At 37.1% G+C, this 26,209-nt stretch overlaps 1 protein-coding gene across 3 annotated transcripts in view; it reads left to right on the top strand.

The window, feature by feature from the left end:
* rasgrf2b (Ras protein-specific guanine nucleotide-releasing factor 2b) overlaps positions 1-25,731 on the top strand; it is a 511,409-nt gene extending 485,678 nt beyond the window's left edge. For all 3 annotated transcript variants that reach the window (XM_051929617.1, XM_051929616.1, XM_028804694.2), the window contains 7 exons: positions 6,905-7,008; positions 8,533-8,617; positions 12,978-13,175; positions 16,330-16,409; positions 16,886-17,003; positions 18,737-18,805; positions 23,626-25,731. In XM_051929617.1, coding sequence (XP_051785577.1) covers positions 6,905-7,008; positions 8,533-8,617; positions 12,978-13,175; positions 16,330-16,409; positions 16,886-17,003; positions 18,737-18,805; positions 23,626-23,718 — 747 coding nt within the window. In that variant the 3' untranslated portion in view covers positions 23,719-25,731. The remainder of the gene's footprint in view (positions 1-6,904; positions 7,009-8,532; positions 8,618-12,977; positions 13,176-16,329; positions 16,410-16,885; positions 17,004-18,736; positions 18,806-23,625) is intronic.
* Positions 25,732-26,209: the final 478 nt, after the last annotated feature.

The following is a 26,209-nucleotide window of genomic DNA, read 5'->3' as shown; positions in this document are numbered from 1 at the left end:
ATACCTAGTGCCATAAAGCAAATATAATGTGACAATTCACACCATAAAACCTGAATCATCCTGTGGTTCATATTACGTGACTTTTCCAGCAATTTTCAATCCTAACCTTCATTTACATAATCTTTAAAGCAATTGGCGGTGCGCTCCTGTGAAGCTGATCACCTAATGTGATATACCCAATGACTCACTGAAACTAGTCTGTAGCTCCCTAGGATAAAATCTGTTTGATTTTTAGAAGGGGTGGGCTGTATGTGCAGGAGAGCTGCTCATCTGAAAGTACAATGCACAGAATGTAGGAATAAAGGCCATGTGGTTTTAAACCTCACAAACAGAAGAGAAGCTCATTATGTCTGATTTCTCATATTTTACATGTTAAAACATAATGAAAAAAGAGAAAAAAGGGCAAAAATTGTGGCTGAACTTGCCACAGCCATTAGCCGTTTCTACAGTGCTGGCACAGCAGCAGCTCTGTCAGGCAGCATGCTATTGACTGTCAGAAAAAGAGGCGAACATGACTACGCTGGAAAGTTGGAGCTCGGTTGATTAATATGACATGGGCTTCAGTTTTCAGTCATGTAACTTGAAATGGTGCAATGACAAGATTAGCAAGTCTAACATACCTCATAACACAAAGTCATATAATGTGACATTGGCTTAAGCAGACAAAGATCAGTAACACATCAAATATATGTGCTGATTACCAGGGGCCTCATGCATAACGCCGTGAGTAGAATTCACACTAAAACATGGCATAAGGACAAAAGCGGAAATGTGCGTCCATAAATCCTGGTCAGTGTGAAAAGTAATACACGTGCGCGCGCCTGCTGCCACTCCACCGGACTCCTCCCAGAATTACGCCTCTTTGATTATGCAAATCAATATAAATACCCCTTAAGGTCAGCATTCTGTGAAAAGGCAATGACAAAAGCATGGGGGGGAAATAAAAGAATTTCAGCGAATACCAAGTGGAGGCAAGGAAAAACGTACTATTTGTTGGTTTAAACAGTGGTATAAACAACAAAAGGAAGTTGATCGAGTGACATAGAGTGTCGGAGAAACTGAAAAGCTCAAGTTCACAAAGTCGCACAGTGCCCGAAATAAAAAAGTTGTCAGATATCAAACTCGCCGTGAAAACACGAGTCGTAGCCCACCGTCTGAGTGTCATATGAAAGCTTATTAGGGTACAGAGAAAAAAAAATAGGCACACAGTGAGAAAAAAGCACGAAATATCAACTTTAATCCTGAAATTTCCACTTTAATCATGTAGTTTATTTTGTCATTAAAGTAGAACATCATAAACTTCATCTTAAAATCATTTAATTTCATAGTTTCTCAAATTCATTATAACTAAAGTAGCACGTTAAATGCTTTGTTTTGTATTTGATCTTCTATGTGCTCTATGTGTGTGAATCACTACTGCTTCTTAAACGGGCTTCTCTTCCTCCGACAGGACACAGAATCCATTACATTCGTGATATTACAGCTCTCTGAATAATTAAAATACTGAGAAGTATACGTGATATCATTTTCATGATGATAGGAGTTAAAGCATGTTATTAAACATGGGAACACGATGGCGCAGTGATTGTTCCTGCCTCACGCAAGATGCTTGCTGTGCCGTGCATGACCTTCGATGAAATAATTTATTGCAGCAGTACTGTCTCTTTCAAACATACTAACCCCCAATTCCTGTCCTTACTTTTCTTTCTCCAAATACCCAATTGCCACACAATCACCTCTGTCATAGACGTTAAGCCATCTGTAAGCTTACAACGCTGATTCTTCAAAACTTTTAAGGAACATTGAAATATCTTCGTAGTACATATTTAATTATTCTATCCATCTATCCTTCCAGTATCGCGCCAGTCCCAGCAAGAATACAGCGCAAGGCAGGAACAATCCGTGAACGGAGCGCCAGATCCTCGCAAGTGCTGCAGCACCGTGTCTTTACATGTTTAATTATTAACAATATAGATTATTTAAATGAAGTTCAAGTTTTATCTCTATAATATAATAAACATATTTTGCTGCATTTCATCTTAAAAATTATATCATCATCATATGTAAATACGCGCTTTATAAAGTGGCTCAGGTTGTGCAATATTCTAACTGTATCGCAAGTTTACAGTGAGGTAATTGTACTTATAAGTACAAAGCGTTATACAAGGAGCACTTGATAGACTGATTGAGTGCGTTTATAGTTCTTGGGATGGAACTGTTTCTGAACTGCGAGGAAAGGCTCTGAAGCGTTTGCCGTATGAGAGCAGTTCAATAGACAGCATGGCTGAGGCAGCGTGAGAGTAATATGGAAAAAGATGATCCACTGTGGCAATCCCTAACAGGAGCAGCTGAAAGAAGAAGGTGCAGTGAGAGTAACAACATTAAAGCAGCTGTGGTATTTAGGATAGTTTGACCATTCTGTGGACAATTATATTGTTACAGGTTAATTATAATCAGATGCATTAAACTAATAAACAATATGTGGTTAATTTCAGTGTATTTATGAAGTCAGGGAAGTGGATCTAAAAAAGAAAGGGAAACCACACTTTGAAGAGTAGCACTGCTTTGATGCTGGGTGCTGCCATTTGCAAAACCAAGCAGAGAGAACTTGCGTACACCAAGCATTTAGCTACCGTGAAAATGTGTGTGGCTTTACGCCAAGTTTAGGTTTTATACATTGTGATTTGAGCGTAGAAATGGGCTTACGCAACATTTTTGTGCATACACACCATTTATGCATGAGGTCCCAGGTGATATTTATCTTGTAGTTGCTTAAATTCATGGCAATGACTAAAAGCATTCTTAAGTTTGATTTCTCTCTGTAAACACCTTTTTTATCTGACCTTATATATACTTAGACATGTTTCTAACCTCATTTGATTGGGGCACATGAATCTAAGTCCTGCGTCTATCGCGCCATTTGCCTTTTGGAGTTCATAAGACTAAATTACATTTCACACATGTAATAGTACTTTAAACCCAGAAACGAAGGGTTGAGGTGAAGTTCAAAAGTGAAAATCACACAAAAGTGGAATGATACAGCAAAATGTGCCTGCAAAAACCTTGCACCCAGAAGCTTGTGGGTTTGGGTGATTTTCTGGTGCACTTGTAGTACTATAAACTTTGCAGTATATGTGCTTTGTGGCAGCATGTCACTTATTTATTTGATTTTACTTATAACATAACAGGCTGTTTTAACATAGGAAAGAGAAATAAGGTATCTTTTGTAAAAGTTCTCAGTGACACATTTAAGTGTTTTTGCTACTTCTTTACAAGTTCATCTCCTTTCTTATCTTTTTCCAACAATTTTTCTCTCAAATTCAAATTTTGTGAATGGATAATAGTTTAGAACAGAGGTGTGCAACGTTAGCTCTGAATGAAGGTTTCTGTTCTAATATGAATACACAATTAAAAATCAATCACTTGCCAAAAACAGATTTTATTTAATTGTATGGCCTGTTACTGTTTTCATTCTGCAATATCCGGTCATTTTTAAATCATGGATTTTTATCTTTCCAAGGCTTCTGAAAATCAAGTTAAGAAAATTTATAGATGGATATCATCCAAAAGATTTGTAGCCTGAATCTGATTAGTAATTCTCAGTCACCCTTTTTCTCTTCCATTTCCAAATATTTAATTAAGACAGACAGTTCACAATAAATACACACAGGTGTAAATGGAAACAAGTTAGACAGAGAACTTGCTGGGTATTTTGTCATGTGTATCTTATTGCTAATAAGCAGCAATTAAAAATAGTGGATGCGGCTGTTTAAGGTGAAAATAAGAATTTTCAGGGTGCTGAATATTAACAAATGTGACATCTAAAATAAAGCACGAAAAATATTACATGTACAATAAGTGCTTCTACAGCAACAGTTGAACAAAAACAGTCCAGGACCAGCTTTACAAACCCCTGGTTTAGAATAGTGACCACATAAAATTAAATTTATTGAGCAGATAGTGCAAAATGTTGCTAGGACAAGCACATTACTGGGTTGGCACAAGACAGAGTAGGTCTCAGGGTAAAAAGTGTGAGTCATACTAGCATTATCAAGAGAGATCTAGTCTAGATCATAGAAGATGCTTCTATGAGAGCTATGTTTGTAGGGAACATTGTGCCCTGTCTGTTTGCTGCATACACCAGAAGGGCATTTTTGGGGTCACAAGAATAAGCCTTACAGAAAAGAGAGCGGGGGAGAGAGAGAAGGAGAGAAAAAAGAAGCAGCTTGTACAGAAGAATGCAATTGCCAAAGAGAGGGTAAGGCCAAGTGTAATAATCCGGGTCAGAATTCTTGGTATCATGTTGACCCTTTAAGAAGTCAGACAGAAGAGTGTAATGCTTAGTGATTACGGCCATTCAAGGCCTACTAAAGGTCCTCTGGGCAAAGGGATACTACAGTAGGTATTGCTCAAGGCAGTTCTAGCCTGGTATCCCTGTACTGCCACCCCTCAGCCCAGAAGTTATTCAGAGACTTAGTCAGAAATTTTCGCAGGAAGGGGTTTAATGTCATCTCAGTGTGAAACTCAAATTGATTCTAGAATTGAGAGGCACGTTTATGGTGGTTGATTTTGAGTCCAGGAGCAGTAAGCAACTTGGGAAGCCAACCTACCAGACAGATAAAGGAAGAACACTTGTATTGTAAGGGATGGAGAAGTACAAGGTTATTTTTACATACTTTGATTTGGAGCTAGTTTTTTTTCTCACTCTGTTTCTCCCTTCCTATAGATCATTTAGTACAATAAAGGTAATATTCTAGTTTACCTTTTGCTTCCTTGGACTTATTTAGAAAGTAGATTCCCACCATCACACTTATTAAACAGTAACTATTAGCATTTAAGGTAAATATGAAGTTCTTTCTTAGCCATGGCTGCTTATTATTTTACATTGCATAAAATTTGAATTACAGTCATGGATGAAATTATTGGCACCCCTGGAATTTTCCTTGAAAATGCACCATTTCTCCCAGAAAATTGTTGCAATTACAAATGTTTTGGTATACACATGTTTATTTCCTTTTATGTGCATTGGAACAACACAAAAAAACAGAAAAAAAGCCAAATCTGACATCATTTCATACAAAACTCAAAAACCGGGCTGGACAAAATTATTGGCACCCTCTACTTAATATTTGGTTGCACGCCCTTTGGAAAAAATAACTGAAATCAAGTGCTTCCTATAACCATCAACAAGCTTGTTACACCTCTCAACTGGAATTTCCAACCACTCATCTTTTGCAAACTGCTCAAGGTTTCTCAGATTTGAAGGGCGCCTTCTCCCAACAGCAATTTTGAGATCTCTCCATAAGCATTCAATCGGATTTAGATCTGGACTCATTGCTGGCCACTTCAGAACTCTCCAGCGCTTTGTCTTCAACCATTTCTGAGTGCTTTTAGAGGTATGTTTGGAGTCATTGTCCTGCTGGAACACCCATGACCTCTGACGCAGACCCAGCTTTCTGACACTGGGCTCTACATTGCGCCCCAATATCTTTTGGTAGTCTTCAGATTTCATGATGCCTTGCACACAGTCAAGGCATCCAGTGCCAGAGGCAGCAAAACATCCCCAAAACATCTTAAAACTTCCACCATGTTTGACTGTAGGTACTGTGTTGTTTTCTTCGTAGGCCTCATTCCGTTTTCTGTAAACAGTAGTATGATGAGCTTTACCAAAAAGCTCTACCTTGGTCTCATCTGTCCACAAAACGTTCACCCAGAAGGATTTTGGCTTCCTCAAGTACATTTTGGCAAACTCCAGTCTGGCTTTTTTATGTTTCTGTGTCAGCAGTGGGGTCCTCCTGGATCTTCTGCCATAGCGTTTCATTTTGTTCAGATGTCGACGGATAGTTCGAGCTGACACTGTTGCACTCTGAGTCTGCAGAACAGCTTGAATATGTTTTGAAGCTGATTGGGGTTGTTTATCCACCATTCGGACTATCCTTCGTTGCAGTCTTTTATCAATTTTTCTATTTCGTCCACGTCCAGGGAGATTAGCTACAGTGCCATGTGTTGTGAACCTCTTGATTATGTTGCGCACAGTGGACAAAGGAACATGAAGATCTCTGGAGATTGTTGATATTTTTCCACAATTTTTGTTCTCAAAGTCCTCAGACAATTCTCTGCTCTTCTTTCTGTTCTCCATGCTTAGTGTGGCACACTCAGACACACAACAGAAAGGTTGAGTCAACTTTTTTCCATTTTAACTGGCTTCAGGTGTGATTGCTATATTGCCAGCACCTGTTTCTTGCCACAGGTGAGTTCAAACAAGCATCATATGCTTGAAATAAAACGATTTACCCACAATTTTGAAAGGGTGCCAATAATTTTGTCCGGCCCGTTTTTGGAGTTCTGTGTGACATGATGTCAGATTTGGCTTTTTTTCTCTGTTTTTTTGTGTTGTTCTAATGCACATAAAGGAAATAAACATGTACTGTATATACAAAAACATTTGTAATTGCAATAATTTTCTGGGAGAAATGGTGCATTTTCTGGGAAAATTCCAGGGGTGCTGATAATTTCGGCCATGACTGTATATAGAATAGAGTTTATTGCTGTATTACCTTTTTACAATATATTTAATATTTCAAGTATTATATAGACTCTGACAGTATCCATTTTATGCAATGCAATAAAACATGTTTGAGAAAGGAACGGACAGTATTTTGGTAGTACCCAATGAAGAGCATTTTGATAAAAATAAGTGGTAAAATCTTTTATGATTAATTTCTTTCAAGGATGAATTAATCAATAATTAATGAATTATGAATATTATGAATTAATAAATAATCTCAGGATATGACTTATTTTGAAAAGAACTAATAATGGAGCACAGAAATATACAAACTAAATACAAGTTGGTCTCTTTATTTCATAGGTAGACTAACAAGGATTTGTTCTGTACCTTTAGGCAGAGTATCCAAAAGCAGAATGTTTTGAAAGCCTATCTGCTATGGAGCTCGCTGAGCAGATCACTCTCCTTGACCACATTGTGTTCAGGAGCATACCATATGAGTGAGTATTTTTTTATTGTCTTTCTTCATGCCTTCCTTTATATAAATGTTTGTAGGAGCATTTGACCCTTAAAGGTGACAGATAATGTGAATAGTAATTGCCCAAGTGTGCTTCATGAAAGGAACTGGCTAAGTGGGTAAAAGAGACACTGCAGTAAAATTGATAGCTATAACTAGCTTAATTTCTGTTAGGCTATTAATAACTTAGAGATTTATTATTCTTTATTCTCCTTAGGTTCACTCAAGAACAAAAATAGAACATAGTAATATATAATTTATGTGAAGCTCTATAGTTTATGACAAAGAAATCAGCGGACTCATATATCTCAGAGAATCCTGAAGAAACAGATAAATGAAAGTTGAAAAATAGTACATGCAGTTTTAATGACAAAGACGTATTAGTTTATAAAAGACTTACATATAGACACGTCCAGTCAGAAAATTTTAATTTCTGTTAAAGAGTGGAAGAATAAACTTGAAAGAGAAAGCAAGAAGGATAATATTTCTATCTTTAGATGGGCACACAGAGGATTTTTAGATTTCTGTTGTTGTCTTACAATTATTCACTTTCTACCTTTGTTCTCATTCTAGTGTGCAAATAAGCAATGTGCTAGAAAAATAATGTTGAGCTTTTAATAAAAGTATTCTTTCAAACAATATTGTATGCCACAAAAGATGTGTCACAAACTGAATTTAAATACTTGCACACTGGACTGTATATATATCACATGTATAAAGAACACCGACAGAAGAATACAAAATGAAAATATGGAAACATAGGCTGACTCAAAAGTCAAAGGAAATAGACTAAGAAACAATCAGAAACATTCAGATAAGCAAATCACTAAAACTTAGAAGATTCCTGTCCTTATTAAAATATTGTATAAGACAATGTAATAGTAGTCATTGAGCAAACTGTCATCATAATATCAGAGTAATTGAATTCTGAGCACTGTAAATTTACTGATATATGCAAGTTGAATTATTTATTTGAGATATCCCCGGTACTGTGATGCGAACTATAGAAATTTAGCAAATTTCAAAGCAGAGACATTAAATCATAATTTTGTGAACTTATTCAAAATTTCTGAATATAAGTCCCATTATTGAAAATGCTTTTGAACTTAAGTCATTTTTCATAATTTCCGGATGGCTGTTGATATTTGTGTTGGTTAATATTTGCTCATTTTCTTTTACTGTTTCGAATTATCTTGAAGGAATAACTAGTGGTAACAAGGAGCTTGATCAGAGAAATACTATTGTACTTGAATTAGAATGATGAACTTTTATAACAGATAGAAACTTACAAATCACCTTAACCCAGCTTCATATTTTCAATGTATTATTTATCTATTAGGTCAAATTACAGTTAGTAGTAAGTCATAAGAAAAATGACATTCTTCTCCAACTGACTCTTTTGTGAAACCAGGATCATTTGTGCAGCCTTCCCATATTACCCTCAGGCTACCTTTTTCTGATAAAGTCAGTGCTAGTCAGAGCTTAAAGTCTTACTTTACATTTTCAGGGAATTTCTTGGCCAGGGATGGATGAAGGTTGACAAGAATGAACGAACACCATACATTATGAGGACCAGCCAACACTTCAATGATGTAAGTTTTTCTTTTCTTTATTTTAAATAATATAAGAATTTATCAAATAGTGTTGCCTCAAGGTCAATAAAATGTTCATTTGGTCATCCACTTGACCTGTGACCAAGGCCTTAATGCAATGTTACTAACCAGTTAATTTCATTATGTAAATTGTTATTTGTTTTGCCAAGTAGACATTGCATCTTTAAATATACAGTGCATCCAGAATTCACAGCGCATCACTTTTTCCACATTTTGTTATGTTACAGCCTTATTCCAAAATGGATTAAATTCATTTTTTTCCTCAGAATTCAGCACACAACACTCTATAATGACAAAGTGAAAAAAGTTTACTTGAGGTTTTTGAAAATTTATTAAAAATAAAAAAACTGAGATATCCCATGTACAAAAGTATTCACAGCCTTTGCTCAATACTTTGTCAATGCACCTTTGGCAGCAATTACAGCCTCAAGTCTTGTTGAATATGATGCCACAAGCTTGGCACACCTATCCTTGGCCAGTTTCGCCCATTCCTCTTTGCAGCACCTCTCAAGCTCCATCAGGTTGGATGGGAAGCGTCGGTGCACAGTCATTTTAAGATCTCTCCAGAGATGTTCAATCGGATTCAAATCTGGGCTCTGGCTGGGCCACTCAGAGACATTCACAGAGTTGTCCTGAAGCCACTCCTTTGATATGTTGGCTGTGTGCTTAGGGTCGTTGTCCTGCTGAAAGATGAACCATCGCCCCAGTCTGAGGTCAAGAGCACTCTGGAGCAGGTTTTCATCCAGGATGTCTCTGTACATTGCTGCAGACATCTTTCCCTTTATCCTGACTAGTCTCCCAGTTCCTGCCGCTGAAAAACATCCCCACAGCATGATGCTGCCACCACCATGCTTCACTGTAGGGATGGATTGGCCTGGTGATGAGCGGTGCCTGGTTTCCTCCAAATGTGACGCCTGGCATTCACACCAAAGAGTTCAATCTTTGTCTCATCAGACCAGAGAATTTTCTTTCTCATGGTCTGAGAGTCCTTCAGGTGCCTTTTGGCAAACTCCAGGTGGGCTGCCATGTGCCTTTTACTAAGGAGTGGCTTGCGTCTGGCCACTCTACCATACAGGCCTGATTGGTGGATTGCTGCAGAGATGGTTGTCCTTCTGGAAGGTACTCCTCTCTCCACAGAGGACCTCTGGAGCTCTGACAGAGTGACCATCGGGTTCTTGGTCACCTCCCTGAATAAAGCCTTTCTCCCCCAATCGCTCAGTTTAGATGGCCGGCCAGCTCTAGGAAGAGTCCTGGTGGTTTTGAACTTCTTCCACTTATGGATGATGGAGGCCACTGTGCTCATTGGGACCTTCAAAGCAGCAGAAATTTTTCTGTAACCTTCCCCAGATTTGTGCCTCGAGACAATCCTGTCTCAGTGGTCTACAGACAATTCCTTTGACTTCATGCTTGGTTTGTGCTCTGACATGAACTGTCAACTGTGGGACCTTATATAGACAGGTGTGTGCCTTTCCAAATCATGTCCAATCAACTGAATTTACCACAGGCGGACTCCAATTAAGCTGCAGAAACATCTCAAGGATGATCAGGGGAAACAGGATGCACCTGAGCTCAATTTTGAGCTTCATGGCAAAGGCTGTGAATACTTATGTACATGTGCTTTCTCAATTTTTTTATTTTTAATAAATTTGCAAAAATCTCAAGTAAACTTTTTTCACGTTGTCATTATGGGGTGTTGTGTGTAGAATTCTGAGGAAAAAAATGAATTTAATCCATTTTGGAATAAAGCTGTAACATAACAAAATGTGGAAAAAGTGATGCGCTGTGAATACTTCCCGGATGCACTGTAGTTATTTGTTCATAATTTGAGAGGGTAGTATATTAATTGATGTTGCTTCATTGTTTTTGCTGTTTATTCAGTTAGCAATGTGTGTCTTTTGTGTCATTGTACCTTGCACTGTGTTGCCACTAAATGTTTCTCTGCATGATTTCAGCTTCAGCCTGGTCAGTGGTATTGTTGTGCTGGAGGTATTCATTTGTATGAACTGCAAGCCCCATTTCTTTGGGCTGAGACAGGAACAGGACACGGTGCCTATGAATACCCCAATTGTTACAGCATTATTACCAAAAAATACTGACAAATAAAAGAAAAAGTGTCACCTAATATTCTTTTTTCTATAACTTCACCAAGTTTCACATTAATTATTCAAAGTGTTTTTGATACAAATATTTTGGGGGGTTTTGTTTTTCTATTGGGAGTGATGGGTTACCCCTAAATACTGATCAAAATGTCCTTTCTTAGTGGATACCTACAACCCTACATGCACTATGCTGCCAAGATTTCATTTTTTTAACTAAACAGGAAATTGGGCTTTTGTTGATGAGTGAATGAGTGAGTGAGTCAACTTTGTATGATATTTATCATTTATAAATGATAAATTAGGGCTCCGGTCAGTATGTTTTTCACTGTAAGCATCATGTGTAGTATTTGTAGATACTACTATTTTAGTACCAGCATGGTGTGATGTGACAAAAGAGCACCAACAAATAAACACTGGCAAAAGGGTAAAGTGGCAAATAACGTGAAACAGTAATTACTGACATACAGTATGAATAGGCAGCACATTTAGACTTTTTGCACAGGAAGGTATGTGATGTGCCACTATAACTTGTACAGTACAGTTTTTCTTTATTTGACATAGTATTGTGTTGTGGTTTCATTTGTGTGTTCTCTTTCACCTAGTGATATATGTTTTTTTTGGTCAAATTTTGTTTGTAGCACTATACACTGCACAGTACAGTGACCCTTTGCTTGATGCTCAAATTTTTGCTTCTGTACATTTGTCACAGCACATTTCTTGGCGTTCTTTTCTCCCACATGCTTTATTCAGTGCCAGTGACCACAGTTCAAACCACAACTGAACGAGAAAAGAGTATGTAGCATATGGATCAATCATAATAGCATGAAGGGAACCACAAATGAGGGAAATTTGCAGAGACAGTATATATATATATATACACAAAAAGTCATAGATTGAATGATAACAGTATAGTAGAACATAATAAATAAGTAAAATTATGTGAATAAAGTAGAATTAAGTGTTAAGATGCAATAGTGTAGTAATTATTGTGCAAAACCAAAGTTAGACTGGTGCATAGTTAAATGAGGCAGTTTGTTTGTTTGCGCTACTGCGATCTTTACTTTTTTATATTTTCTAATTTTCCTACTTTCATTTCCTTTAACTTTCTCCACATGTGTATAGCGCCAACGTTTTTTTTTTTTTTTTTTGAACCTTTCTAATTTCCCTGGTTTCATAGTCTCTAACCTGCTCTGCATGTGTTTAGCACCAACGTTTGTAAACATCTTTATGAAGTTCTACTTTGTCTTTTACTCACTGTCATTTAATTCTGAGCTGGATTGGACGTGCTTTTTTTTCAATTACACATGTTCCGGGCTGATAATTACTTTCCTTATTTTCTGAATTTGCACCTCGATTATTCTTTTTTGCTCTTTTTTCTGTCCAGCGCATTTGAGTCTCTTTTCTCCGCGCTGCTTTCTTCTTCGCTTATATGTTGACATTTAATTTATAACGTACTGTCCTTATACGCTTTATATGCGCTGAGTGCCCTGGATCTGTGTGTGCTCAAATCCTTCACAAGACTGAATGTTTTGCTGCCTATTGTCCTATTTGATAGATTGTAAGTAGGGTGTGTCTTTGGTCTCGCGGGTCTTTGAAATGTCTCCCGAGAAGATCACATATTGTAGACTTGCTTTTTGCTTTCCAGGACAGGATTTCTTTTTATAATAGATAGATATATATGTTTGAAAAGTTAAGTTAGCTGTGTTAGGGACAGATTCAACTTAGAACAAAAGTAATGTGTGCTGTTGTGCTGCAAGAAGTGTCAATTTAACCATGGTTGAATGAATTACTAGCTACAGACATGGTTTGAATTCTCCCGAAATGTATTTTATACAACTTTCAACTGACGGAACTATGATTCATGTATGTCCCCTCTGAAACTGATTCCTGGCTATGCCCTTGCTTCTAATATCCTAGTGTTCCAACTGTGAAAACATAAACAATACACTTGCAAATTGTAGGTCACCTAGTATGAAAGTATCAGCTAAATAAATACATGTAAATACATGTAAATAACAAAGATCCATGAAGCAATTATAAAATGTGTGTCCACACATTAAATGCATTGGAGCTTATTCTGTTTGTTTTAAAAAGATGGATGACTTGGACTTAGTGCATGAAATTCAAATACTGTAAAGTTACTTCATATAAAGTTATTTTTTCCATTACTTAAGATAAACAATGAGAGCTATGGTTTATTCTATCATCTCTTTCTTCCCCTTCTCTTAAATGTTTTACAGATGAGTAATCTTGTAGCCTCTCAGATCATGACACATGCTGATATCAGCTCTCGTGCTAACTCCATTGAGAAATGGGTGGCAGTGGCTGATATTTGTCGATGTCTACACAATTACAACGGGGTATTGGAGATCACGTCTGCCCTCAATCGTAGTGCCATCTATAGGCTGAAGAAGACCTGGCTTAAAGTTTCAAAGCAGGTACTTCCCACTCTGTTCTTTCTTCATATATCTGTTCATATTTCAACACTTGAAGGAGACTGCAGAGATCAAAAGTACTGAGAAGGGCCATAATGATACTAAAACCTCTAAAAGGAAGGCAAGTTGTGAGAAGTATGTACAGTATGAGAAATATCTCTGCACCAAAAATGGATAAAATATGGAAAAAAATGGAGATGCAAAATTATCCATCTACAGTATATACTGTATATATACCTTTAACAGCTCTGACATCTGAGTGTCTCTTATGTCTTCTTCAAGTTTAAATCTCTAGGAAGAATTTGAAGTTGCACTTTGTAAACTTTGTTACTTGCACCCTGACAGCAAACTGAACAGACTTCTCTGCTATTACACCAATCTCTACACAGAGGAGGATATCCTATTTGGACACTTTGCTGCCAAGTTAGCTGCACTGGAACTGGAATAATTGGAAGGTTCCTGAATCTACTGTATTTCTAAAAGCCTTACTTTTAAAGTCTAGTGTTTCTTGAGCTAATTTCATCACAGATTAATAGGTTATCTAACTCCAATATTCAGAAATGTATAAAGTGGATTCAGAAAGCATTCTGACTCCTTCACTTTATTTTGTTGTAGATTTAATTTTAAATGGATACATTTGTCATTTTTGGCATGAAAATCTACACGTACACTACTAAAATATGTTTTCAGAAATGTTTGTGCATTTATTAAAAATGAAAAAAAAACCTGAAATCTTTCAATCATATAAGTATTCATACCCCTAATTCAGAACTTTGTAGAAGCCCCTTTGGCAGCAAGTACAACTCTGAGTCTCTTGGGTTAGTGTCTACAAGCTCTGCACACCTGGATTTGGGCAGTTTATCGATTCTCTCTGGCAGATTCTCTCAAGCTCTGTTAGATTGGATGGAAACTGTCTGTAAACAGCCACCTTCAGGTCTCTCCATAGATGTTCTAAGGAGTTTTTAGTCTGGATTTTGACTTGGGCAGTAAGAGCTTAATCCCAAAGGCACTCCAGCGTTGTCTTGCCTCAATGCATTGGTCATTGTCATGCTGAAAGGTGAACTGTCTTTAGTTGTGTGCACTCTGGAGTAGGTTTACTTCAAGGACATCTCACTGTTTGGCTGCATTCATCCTTCCCTCAATTCTGATTGGTTTCCTTGTCCCTGCCGCTGAGAAGCATCCCCATAGCATGATGCTACCTTCTTCATCACAGGGATGGTATTAGGCAGGCAATGAGCAGTGTTTGTTTTCACCTGACATAGTGCTTGGAGTTCTACCTTCAGTTCAGTTTTTCTTTCATCAGAACAATATGCTTCTTCATGCTCTCAGAGTCTTTTAAATGCCATTTGATAATCTCCAAGTTGGCTGTCATATACATCTGATTAATGGAATGCTGCTGAGATGGTCATCCTTCAGACACTTTCTTCCATCTCAGCAGAGGACTTCTGAAGTGTTGGAGTGACCATGGCTCTTGGTCACCCCTCTGGCCAAGGCTCTTCTTCCCTGGTAACTTAGTTTGGCCAGATGGCCAACTCTAGGAAGAGTATTGGTGGTTCCAAACTTCTTCCATTCCACCATTGTTATTGTGCTCCTGGAAGCATTCAAAGCTTTACAAATTATTTTATACCCTTGCCCTTATCTACTCTTCACCAAAAATTTATGGTGGAAGTCTACACAGAGTTCCTTGGATTTCATGGTTTGTTTTTTTTGTCCTGACATGCAATGTGAATTGGGGTACCCTATATACATAGGTGTATCCCTTTCTAAATGTCCAGTCAATTCCGTTTGCTACAGGTGGACTCCAGTCAAGTATTAGACATATCTCAATGGTAATTAAAGCGAATAGGATGCAGATAACCACAATCTTCAGTGCTACAGCAAAGGTTCTGAATGCTTATATAAATTAGGCATTTCAGTTTTTGATTTTTAATAACTTTGCAAACATTTTTTGAAAACATATTTTCACTTTGTCATTAAGGGTTATTAAAGTGTAGACTGTTGGTCAAAAGTGCCAAATTTCTCAATTTTAAATTAAATCTACAATGTAATAAAACATGCAGAAAGTGAATGGGTCTGAATATTTTCTGAATCCACTGTATCTGCTGCACGATTGATGCAAGCTGAATGGTCACTAGATGTTGATATACAGTAGATATCTTAATATCTTTTGTCTCTCTGAACCTTTATTCTTGAGCCAGTGGTTGGTCTACAGTTTTCCTGTTTTCCAGGCCTTTTCCTAATCTATGTTCTTTCTTAACATCTTCATTTCAGAGCTGGAAGAGGATGAGAGCATGGGGGAGGGCGCCAATGGGGTGTTTCTGTTTTTATTTGTTGCTCTTTTAAAGTAAGTTGTAGTTGTGCTCTTCTGACTAGTATTTGCTAACTCAATAAGGATTTCCTCCCAAAAAAGAGAAGAAAATCAGAAGTAGTTCAGATGAAACTGGTGATTTAATTTCTATGCCCACTCATTTGTTTCCTCTACAATGCTCTCCAGGATATCTGTTTCACTGTGTTTTAATAGGTTTATTAATTCATATTGAAACTTGTTAAAATGGAGACATTTCTGCAGGAGATGCAGTGACATCATCATCCCTGTAATCTTCAGGGGAAGTAATATCTTATCACTGGACATAATATCTCCTATCACTGCACATAAAAAGTAAAGGGAAATAAATGATATGATCATGGGTTTGATCATCAGAAGGAAATGACAATCAGAATATACAGATTATTGGCGATTCCACACTCTCTGTTTAACGTCCCACTTTCATTTCCAGTACTCCTCCTATTACGTGACCACAGCACGTAATAACGTGACTGATTAATGGTGTATGACAACAAACACTGATAGGTGCCTGAATTTAGTCTACGTGCTAAATTCATGCATTACTTTTTAGACCAAAAATCTTTTTAAAAGCCACAACCACAATTCATTCAACAGAAAGGAATCATCCGTTTGGCTTCTGTCAGCTTTAAGAAGGATAAGATCCATAATTAGCACAGTATTAGACAACAATATATTTCATGATAGGAGGAGAAGGTTGGGAGCATGCGCTGATAGGGGAATAGTTGAAAATGTACAGCACTGCAAATCTGAAAGTAAAATGTAGAAAGCTATTAGTATACTTTAGATATTAACTGTTTTATGTATTTTCAGACAAAAGCTCTTATGGATAAGCTTCAGAAAATTGTTTCATCAGAAGGAAGATTTAAAAATCTCAGAGAAACACTTAAAAAGTAAGAATTCTTCATGTCTGTAGTAGTGTTAATGTGTGTTACAAGGGTGGAGTAACAGTAATTGTTAAATGTATTTTCAAGTTAAAAGGAAAAGTAAGACTAAGATATCTGATAACATGCATAGAATGTTTTTAATACATTCTTGTTTATCATGGTGATGTTACATGTTGTTCAGACATGCAAGTAAGAACTTCAGTGTACTCTATACACATGACAACTCTGCCATTATTAGTAGTTGTCATAGCTGGTCAAGTATAATACAAATTTCTGGACTTGACTGACAGTGTAAGATGGGAACCTAGAACTAGTGAAGGGGAGGAGAACCAAGAAGTGTGAAGCAATTTTTTTTCTGAAACTTTTCCCAGTATGCACTTCATTTTTAAGGTGTCAATGCAGTTGTTCTTGATAAAGATATAGCGAGTTTTCCTGCCTACTCCTGATTTTATTAAATTATTTTTTTCTAACATTTCTTGCAGTTGTAATCCACCATGCGTTCCTTATCTAGGAATGTATTTAACAGATCTAGCATTTATAGAAGAGGGAACGCCAAACTTCACAGAGGAAGGTCTTGTAAACTTTTCCAAGATGAGAATGGTGAGTGCAGCAAAAGGCAAACCGAGAGTCCCAATAAATGTATTCGTCATTCTCTCTCTGATAACAGCAATTCTTCAGGTTACAAATCCACTTAATGAGACATTAAGTTTCATTATTCTTTGTACAGAGTATCCATCAATCCTTCCATTATCCAACCCGCTATATCTTAACTACAGGGTCACTTGGGTCTGCAGGAGACAATCCCAGCCAACACAGGGCGCAAGGCAGGAAACAAATCCCGGGCAGGGCGCCAGCCCACCGCAGTGTACACAGTATCTGTGGATGCAATAAGCACCTTCTCAAATTTATATACTGTATATTTAGCAAATTGTTTTAATGATAATGGTTTCATCCTAATCTGAAAATGTGCACATTTAGTGATGATGAGTAATTTCCTGTTTAGATTGTCATTTGTATTTTTGTAGACCTAATATAGTGACCTACTGTATTTAGGAAATAGGTGTCTTTCAGGTTATGCTTTAACCCCTCTTGAAAATTTACAAGGAAACCGTTGAACTTTAATTATGTGTGATGTCATAACAGTTAGCTTCAAAAATTTCAGGATAATGGCAGAATCCGCAAGAATTATTAAAATTGTAAAAAGTAAATAACAACAAAAATATAATAAACCATACTAAAATGCTATGATTTCTGTTTAAATTGTTCCAGTTTCAGCTTGGGTCATCCTGCAGATCATTGCACCAACTCCCATGAGATACTGCGAGCACAATGTAAAAAAAATAAATGCACATTAAAAGGGTTAAAGAAAGACTCTGGGAAATAAATACTAAAGGAACAGGCAGGAATTAAAAATAGACAATAAACCATCTGACAACAATCCAAAACCATGAGCATAAATCATTGGTGCAAGGTCGCATTGTGCCTCTTAAAGCTGCACGTTATTAAAATTATCTAGCTGCAGAAAGAAATACTCAGTGCACAGCAAAGGGATGCATAGGCTATTGTGCAAAACTATGGATGGGCCACACCTGCCCTCTTGTTTACCCATGTGTCTACAAGCTCTTCCCATGTTTGAAGAGATACCCAAATTTACATGTACATTTATATTTATTTTGTAAGCAAACACTTTTATCCAGAGTGGCATACAAAATTGTAAACATTTTACCATTGTAGTATTAGTGTTTATGAGGATTATGTTGAAAAATAAAACTTTGGTGGTTTTTGTTCGTGTTTCTCTTAATAGACCAGACACAAAGCATTTTAGGCTATGCCTTGTATTATTAATGTTCAAAATATATCATGTAAATAACAACTGAAAACAGGAATCTGAGATCTATTTCATAAAAAGTGTGTTAAAAGTGTAATAGCCATAGATTAAATACACAAATAACAGTGTAACAAAACAGAACACAGTTTTAAATTTGAAAACTAATTACATTTTAAAACACACTTTGAAAATAAGACTAAATAATGTCAAAAATAATACCATCCATTATGTTTTTAAGATACTTAACACATGCACAAATGATTACTGAACACAAGTAGCATTATGGGTTTAAGCAAGTATGCAATTATTTGTTTCATTTGTGCATTCCTATGATTTATGAAGTTGTGTAAAAAAGTACAATGGATCAAAATATATGTGTACAATTGTAGTTAACTTTTTGCAAATGAAAGTGAAATACATTTTTCAAACTGCAGATTCTGTAGTTTAACTGAATGACAACATACTATTTTATTCATGCTTTAATATTATGTTTCATTGTTCACAGATATCCCATATCATCAGAGAGATTCGTCAGTTTCAGCAGACCCCATACAGAATAGACCATCAGCCAAAGGTAGGCAGCTATTCTCTGCCTAAACAAGTTGTCACATTCATGCTAAGATAAAATGATCTATGTGGCACAAGTAAAGAAAAAAAAGACTGGTCTGGTTAGTTTTGTTCAGTTTTCATTCCTTCTCAGTTACATTAATTGATGAAAGAATACTTACTGTGTCCTATTGGTACAATATTTGTGATACTTTTACTGCATGTTGTAAATAATGCTTGTTTCATACGGTATGTTTCACAGTGCACACCATCACAATGTTCTTTACATGTCACATAAGGATATAATTTAATGCTATAAAAAGAAAAATGTACAGAACATATGAAAAAAATATCAAAAATGTGATAAACGACAAAATTCTCAACACTGGTATAGACATGAATGATGATGGTGTCACATACCTGTTTCAGATCCTAATCTAAAAGCTTAATATAATTTCCCTGGATGCATTGTTCCTGCATTTTGCTTGAAAATGTTACGTATCAGGTTGAATGGCTAATGTTCCTCTATAAAATGTTACACTGCCTAGTTTGTAATTCTCACAAACAAAAGTATCGGTATCTATTATACTTATACCATAAGTAATTCAAAGTAGGGCTGTCTGTTGTAGACCTTCAGGTCAGGTCAGGTTGGGGAGCATGCACTGGTACAGAACATTGCCACACTCACCACATGACGAAATAGCTCAGAATCCTGGTTGACAACCCCCCAGGCAGACACCCAGTCCAGTCCCACCCTCCAGAAATCACCCTCTATCTGCCGCAGCCAGGGAATTGCACCACATGGCCATTGGGCCATAACTGATGCTCCCTCACGATACAGGTAATGTGCCTCATTCGGGACTCCATGAGCAACTGCTCATTCGACACAAAGTCAAACCAACGATACCCAAGGATTCTCCGAAGAGACACAGTACGAGGAGTCAGTCGGTCACTAGATAGCATCCATGTCTCACAACCATATAGCAAGGCAGGAAGCACTATGACTCTAAAGACTTGGACCTTCAACATTTTGAATAGATATGGGGACCGCCACACAGCCCTTTCTAGCGACATCATGACCTCCATGCTCTCGCAATCCATCTACTGACTTCATTGGAACAGTCACCAGAGACATGAATGTCACTCCCGAGGTAAGTAAACCTTTCAACAACGTTGACACTCTCTCTGCAGACAGACACACTGCTGATGGCTGTGCCCAAGAGGTCATTAAATGCCTGGATCTTCGTTTTTATCCAGGATACTCGCAAGCCCAGACACTCAGACTCCTCACTCAGTCTCTCGAGAGCCCTGATTACAGCCTCCATTGACTCTGTGAAGATCACAGCATCTTCAGCAAAGTCAAGATCAGTGAATCTTTCTTCGCCAACAGATGCCCCACAGCTACTGGACCCCACAACCTTGCCCAACATCAAGTCCATGCAAGCATTGAACAGAGTAGAAGCAAGAACACAAAACTGATGAACCCCAGAATCAACTGGGAAAAATGCAGAGGTTCTTCCTCCACTCTGCACAGCGCTCACAGTACCAGTGTACAGGCCAGCCATGATATTCAGAAACTTTGAGGGGATCCCACGAAGTCTGAGAATGTCCCACAGGCCAGCTCGATCAACTTCACCTGGACATAATTTCATAAAATCTTTGGATTACTACACTACACAGTGCAGAATCAGCATGGGATTTTAATATCCCAGCTTTGATTTTAAAAGCTGAATCAATAACATGTTAAAATGGAGAACAAAGTTTAAGTAACTGCCCAGATTCTTCATTTTGAGCTAGTAGTGGTCACCGAACTGTAAGTCATATGGCAGTCTGCCATTACTAAACACTATAGCATGCTGAGAAGCCAGAGTACAATACATTTTTTGTGAGATGAATGGTAGTGGACCTAGTGCTAAACTGTAAACCCAGAGCATCTTTAAAGACTTGCCAGTCACAGCAGATTGTCTGCACACATGTTCAAATATCAGTAGTGTTGCACTCTAATCTTTCCACTCTATTGATTGCAAACTCCACAGTGAGAAGACTAAGCAGCAGTGGACTGTTTGCCTGTGAGAACACCAGAAACTGTGCTGGGTGACATTGATTGACCAGATTCAACACATAACGACCCACTGTTTTGAAACTGCAAAGGGCATGCACCATTGTCATTACTTAGTCATATCTCAAACAGGTATTATGATTTATCCATGCTGTCATGTGCTGCTTACATCATGTCACACCTAATTACAACTGCACAGCAAGTCGCCATAAACTCCTCTGCTTTTCTGCTGTCCTGACTGCCAAGAACAAAGGTCCAGATGCACACAATTTTAAATTGACAGGCAGAGATTTTTTGAGCCATTACAGAATAGATGGGATGAAGCTTAAGTCAAAACTTTGAAGGTGAGGAAATTGTTAATTAAGTTTAAGGGACATCTGTAAAATCAATATTGCTAAAAAAAACAGAACTATAACCAGAATATTATAACTAGAAGAGTTCTCAGAACCTAATTACAATCTAATAAAAGGTTTTCTCAACAAGTTTTCCCTTATTTTTGCAACAAAGTTTTCTACATATTTAATGCCCAGGACTACAAGTATCATCTATATTGTGGCCACCATGATGTTACGCATCATGTGACGTGTCCATGATGAATCTAGCAACCAAAAAACATCATAATGTTCAGACATACAAAATGGCAGTGCCTAAAACAACTATCAAAGTGTGACAAAGCCACAATAAACTATAATTTTTCACTAAGAAGGGGTTGGATGTTATGGAAACCAGAATTCCTTGCTAAGCTTTTACTTTGAAAAGATTTCCTAGGGTAATATTAAGATAGGAAGCAATTTTATAGTGAAGCAAGGTTACAGGAAGGTTATCATCTTGTGGAAGGTAGAAACAAAAAGAACTGGAAAAAAAGGAAGGTACTTGGGGGGAAAAAAAGAGATCCCCCATCTTGGGAAACAGGCCTGTAAAGTAAACCTCTTGGTCTGATATTAAAGATTACAACTTGGTTGTGGGTTCTAACCTGTTCTTTTGTATTTCTTTGTAATTTAAATTTAAATTCTAAATATATGTAGCTCGGGCGGCACGGTGACGCAGTGGGTAGCGCTGCTGCCTCGCAGTTGGGAGACCAGGGGACCCGGGTTCGCTTCCCGGGTCCTCCCTGTGTGGAGTTTGCATGTTCTCCCCGTGTCTGCGTGGGTTTCCTCTGGGCGCTCCGGTTTCCTCCCACAGTCCAAAGACATGCAGGTTAGGTGGATTGGCGATTCTAAATTGGCCCTAGTGTGTGCTTGGTGTGTGTTTGTGTGTGTCCTGCGGTGGGTTGGCACCCTGCCCGGGATTGGTTCCTGCCTTGTGCCCTGTGTTGGCTGGGATTGGCTCCAGCAGACCCCCGTGACCCTGTGTTCGGATTCAGCGGGTTGGAAAATGGATGGATGGATATATGTAGCTTTGTTACACACTAAATCAAAGGGGGTAAAGCTATTCATTTTCCTTTTAGTATATAGTAGCTCAACTTGTCATAAGTGATGATAGTTACGTGTTACAAAGGTGTAACAAAATGGCATAGCTAAAATAATTAATTAATAAATAAAGGCGAATATCTGTGTTCTCCATTGTATCCACTGATATATACTAGCAAGAAAATGCATAAGTTGGTGCTAAAAGTACAATGAAAAAAAAAAAATCTCTAAATTTGACAAGGAGGCAAAATAATAATAAAAATGAATCCTACTTGGTTTGAAACCCGTAATTCACAATAGATATTTCCTTTTTACCTCACCTTTGGAAGCTGCTTTGCTCCACTTTGTACATTCATACAGCAAAACCAAGGAACTGGTCGTGGATTTTAAGAGACTCAGGTCCCTCCTGGAACCCGTGATTATCAGAGGAGACTGTGTGCAGAGGGTACAGACCTATATATACCTGGGAGTGCAGCTGGATGATAAATTGGACTGGACTGCCAATACTGATTCTCTGTGCAAGAGAGGACAGAGCCGGCTGTACTTCCTTAGAAGACTGGCGTCCTTCAACATCTGCAATAAGATGCTGCAGATGTTCTATCAGATGGTTGTGGCGAGTGCTCTCTTCTACGTGGTGGTGTGCTGGGAAGGCAGCATTAAGAAAAAGGACACCTCACGCCTGGACAAACTGGTGAGGAAGGCAGGTTCTGTTGTAGGCATGGAGCTGGACAGTTTGACATCCGTGGCAGAGCAACAGGCGCTCAGCAGGCTCCTATCAATTATGGAGAATCCACTGCATCCACTAAACAGTGTCATCTCCAGACAGAGGAGCAGCTTCAGCGACAGACTGCTGTCACTGTCCTGCTCCACTGACAAACTCTATCTATCTATCTATCTATCTATCTATCTATCTATCTATCTATCTATCTATCTATCTATCTATCTATCTATCTATCTACCTATCTATCTATCTATCTATCTATCTATCTATCTATCTATCTATCTATCTATCTATCTATCTATCTATCTATCTATCTATCTATCTATCTATCTATCTTACTCTTTCTCCTAATTCTTCTCTAAGTTCCGGTCCTAAGAAGGAATCTGATGAAAGTTTAGTGGTTGACATGTGTTACTAACTTTATTATTTTTCCTGTGTTACTAACTTTATTATTTTCCCGTGTTGAATTAACTTACACATGTTTTCATAAAGTAGCATTATTTTTACTGAAATAAATGCTTTAATGTAAGTTTGTCAAAATATACTGTACATTAGAAAGCAAGCATAAAAGAATGCATGCACAGTAGTGGTTTCAAACATCTTTTCATCATTACATTTGACAGGAGTAAACTAACTATGGTACTTCTGTTGTTTTGCAGGTCACTCAATACTTACTTGACAAAGCCCTTATCATGGATGAAGACACTCTTTACGATTTGTCTCTAAAAATTGAACCCAGGCTTCCAGCATGAGCAAGAGATCACTTTCAGTACTTGTCGCAGGAAGGGCGACAGTTTAAGGAATGCCTTTATGAAATGCATGGCCCTTAGTAAGAAAGGAAATAATGTGAAGAATCAAAGAGCATCTTGAAAGGAGCGCTCAACAGAGAGGAAGACCAAATCATTTGGCCAGAAGAAATGGAGGCGGATGGCAGTAAAGAACCAGGAGCACAGATAACGTGAATGGCTAACTAGTGAAAATTGTTGGCTGAGTCACAAAGAATCTTTATGGCTGAAGGAACGAAGGTAGAAGACCATTTTTAGAAATGGACAAAACCTGTTTGATGAAATATCTATAGGAGTGATGGTGACAGTTTTAGAAACTGCACTGCTTTAATACATTCCGCTCCAGATTTCATTTTTAAATCTCTTCACACTGTGACTGATTCATTTTCTTTTTAGTTCTTCTGCGCTCAGATTTGCAAGAAGAGCTCAGGTGATAATTTTGTTCATCCCACACTTGACCCAAATAAGCACTGATTTATGTTTGTAAATTGAATGTAAAAATAATTTTAGAATAATATTACTTGATTCTAATTTTAAAATATGAAATTAGGTGAGCTAGTTAACAGTTAAATATGGTTGATTATCAGAGTGACTGTTTGCTTTACACATATATTCATTTTGTAGAAGACAGGAAAACTAAACAACACCTTGAAATGTTTTTGAAACTTTGCATGATGATCCCTTCAGCCCCTAGTAAGTGCGATACACTACAAACTGCTCCACCTTTTTAGTTTTATCCAGGGTAATCTCAGTAAAAATAACACCATAGTCTTGAAGAGAAGGTTTTGTTGACTATGGAACACTTACAGCTATTTAATATGCAATGCTTACGTTTAAATAATCACAATGATTCATTTAGCATAAAGACAGAAACAGATACTATACTCTAATTGCCACTGAGTCGCTGGTAGAAACGAAAAATGTTTTTAGAAGTTTCTTACAAATGAAATAGATATTTTGTTTTAAATGATGTTGGTAGCTGTCAATATCAAGAAGCAAGATGGTTAGCAAAATGTATATTAAAATAAATTATTCTAGTCATAAACTACTGTGTAGATACTGTGCAGGGAAGACCAGCTGTACACCTCTAGGATTCCTCTTTAAAATGTAATGAATTCCTCATTTCCAAAATAGAAGTGTGATATTTTTAATCAGTAAAACACATTGCTGAGCATGCATTGTTTAAATATGGTAAATAGTATCGTATATGGGTACAGGATATAGCAATTTGATAATAATGTTTGATACAGTAGTCTGCCAAAGTATTATGGAAATAGAGACTCAGGTCCCTCCTGAGAAGTATGTTTCTTTAGAAAACAAGTGGGGAGTCTGTGATGATCTGACATGAACTTGGGGCAGGTATACTCTAGGTGGTATCCTGTTGCTTTATAGAAATAGAATCTTATCTACATAAATGAACATGTTTTATATGTGACACCCACTTTTTGATGAATATAACCTTAAATAGAGACACTTTCATATTCAAATTTTTAGGATGTCTCGATGAAACTAATTGCATCTATCCATATTGCATGTTTGTACATTTATGAGAAGGAAGAATACATTTGTGTTTTTATCTACAAGCTATATTCTGTACAGCTGGCTCTTTCCTTGTCTCAAGAATATGTATAGTTTTGACATAAATCTTAGTTCCCATCAAAATGAAATCTTACATGATTCGAGTTTGTATATGGTCATTACATTAACCCCTTGAAAAACATTCCCAAATTAATACATTTTGCACATTACAGGCTACTGTTTTAAATTTGCCTATGTACATTTTCTAATTTAAGTTGCCTCTATGTATGGAATGAATTAGCTATCAAGAGTACTAAATATAAAAGGGAAAAGAACTTCAGTAATGTTACAAGAGAAAGAGAAACAATGGCCTGTTCACAGACAATACATGCTTATTGCAGATACACAAAAAATATGTTATATTACAAAAGGAACCCATAAACCAAACTAATTTAACCTGCTTCATTACTATTAGTATCATAAAATATTGCTCTACATGATTTGTAAGCCCAAAATGATTTTAAAGTATTGGGTTAATTATCAGAGAGATAATCAATGGTACATTTAATTAATATGCATCGTAATTCATTTGTTTCTATTGTACTGTACTTGGAAGTTTTTCTTTTTTTCCCTTAGCATTAATCATCAGGTGTGTGTGTTTTTTAACTATAGTGACTGTGCAGTATTTAAATATTTCCGAATTTACAAAATAGCAGAATAGTTTAGAATTGTGCATACCCAGATAAAACCCATCTAACAGTTAAAATCTGTAAATATAAAATATATTTTTGGTCTCAAAAACATATATTGGATTATACAGCATTGAATTTTTCATTATTTCAGAGTCTAGATTTAGAAAATAATAGTGACCTTGCATGTGCTCTGAATTAATTCTTACACTGATAAATAGTTACTTAAACTTTGGAGTGGTAATTCTATC

The sequence above is a fragment of the Erpetoichthys calabaricus genome, chromosome 7 (assembly GCF_900747795.2).
Source record: "Erpetoichthys calabaricus chromosome 7, fErpCal1.3, whole genome shotgun sequence".
Lineage (NCBI taxonomy): Eukaryota > Metazoa > Chordata > Cladistia > Polypteriformes > Polypteridae > Erpetoichthys > Erpetoichthys calabaricus.
Note: the sequence above shows the minus strand (reverse complement) of the source record. Positions and strands in the feature narration are given on the sequence as shown.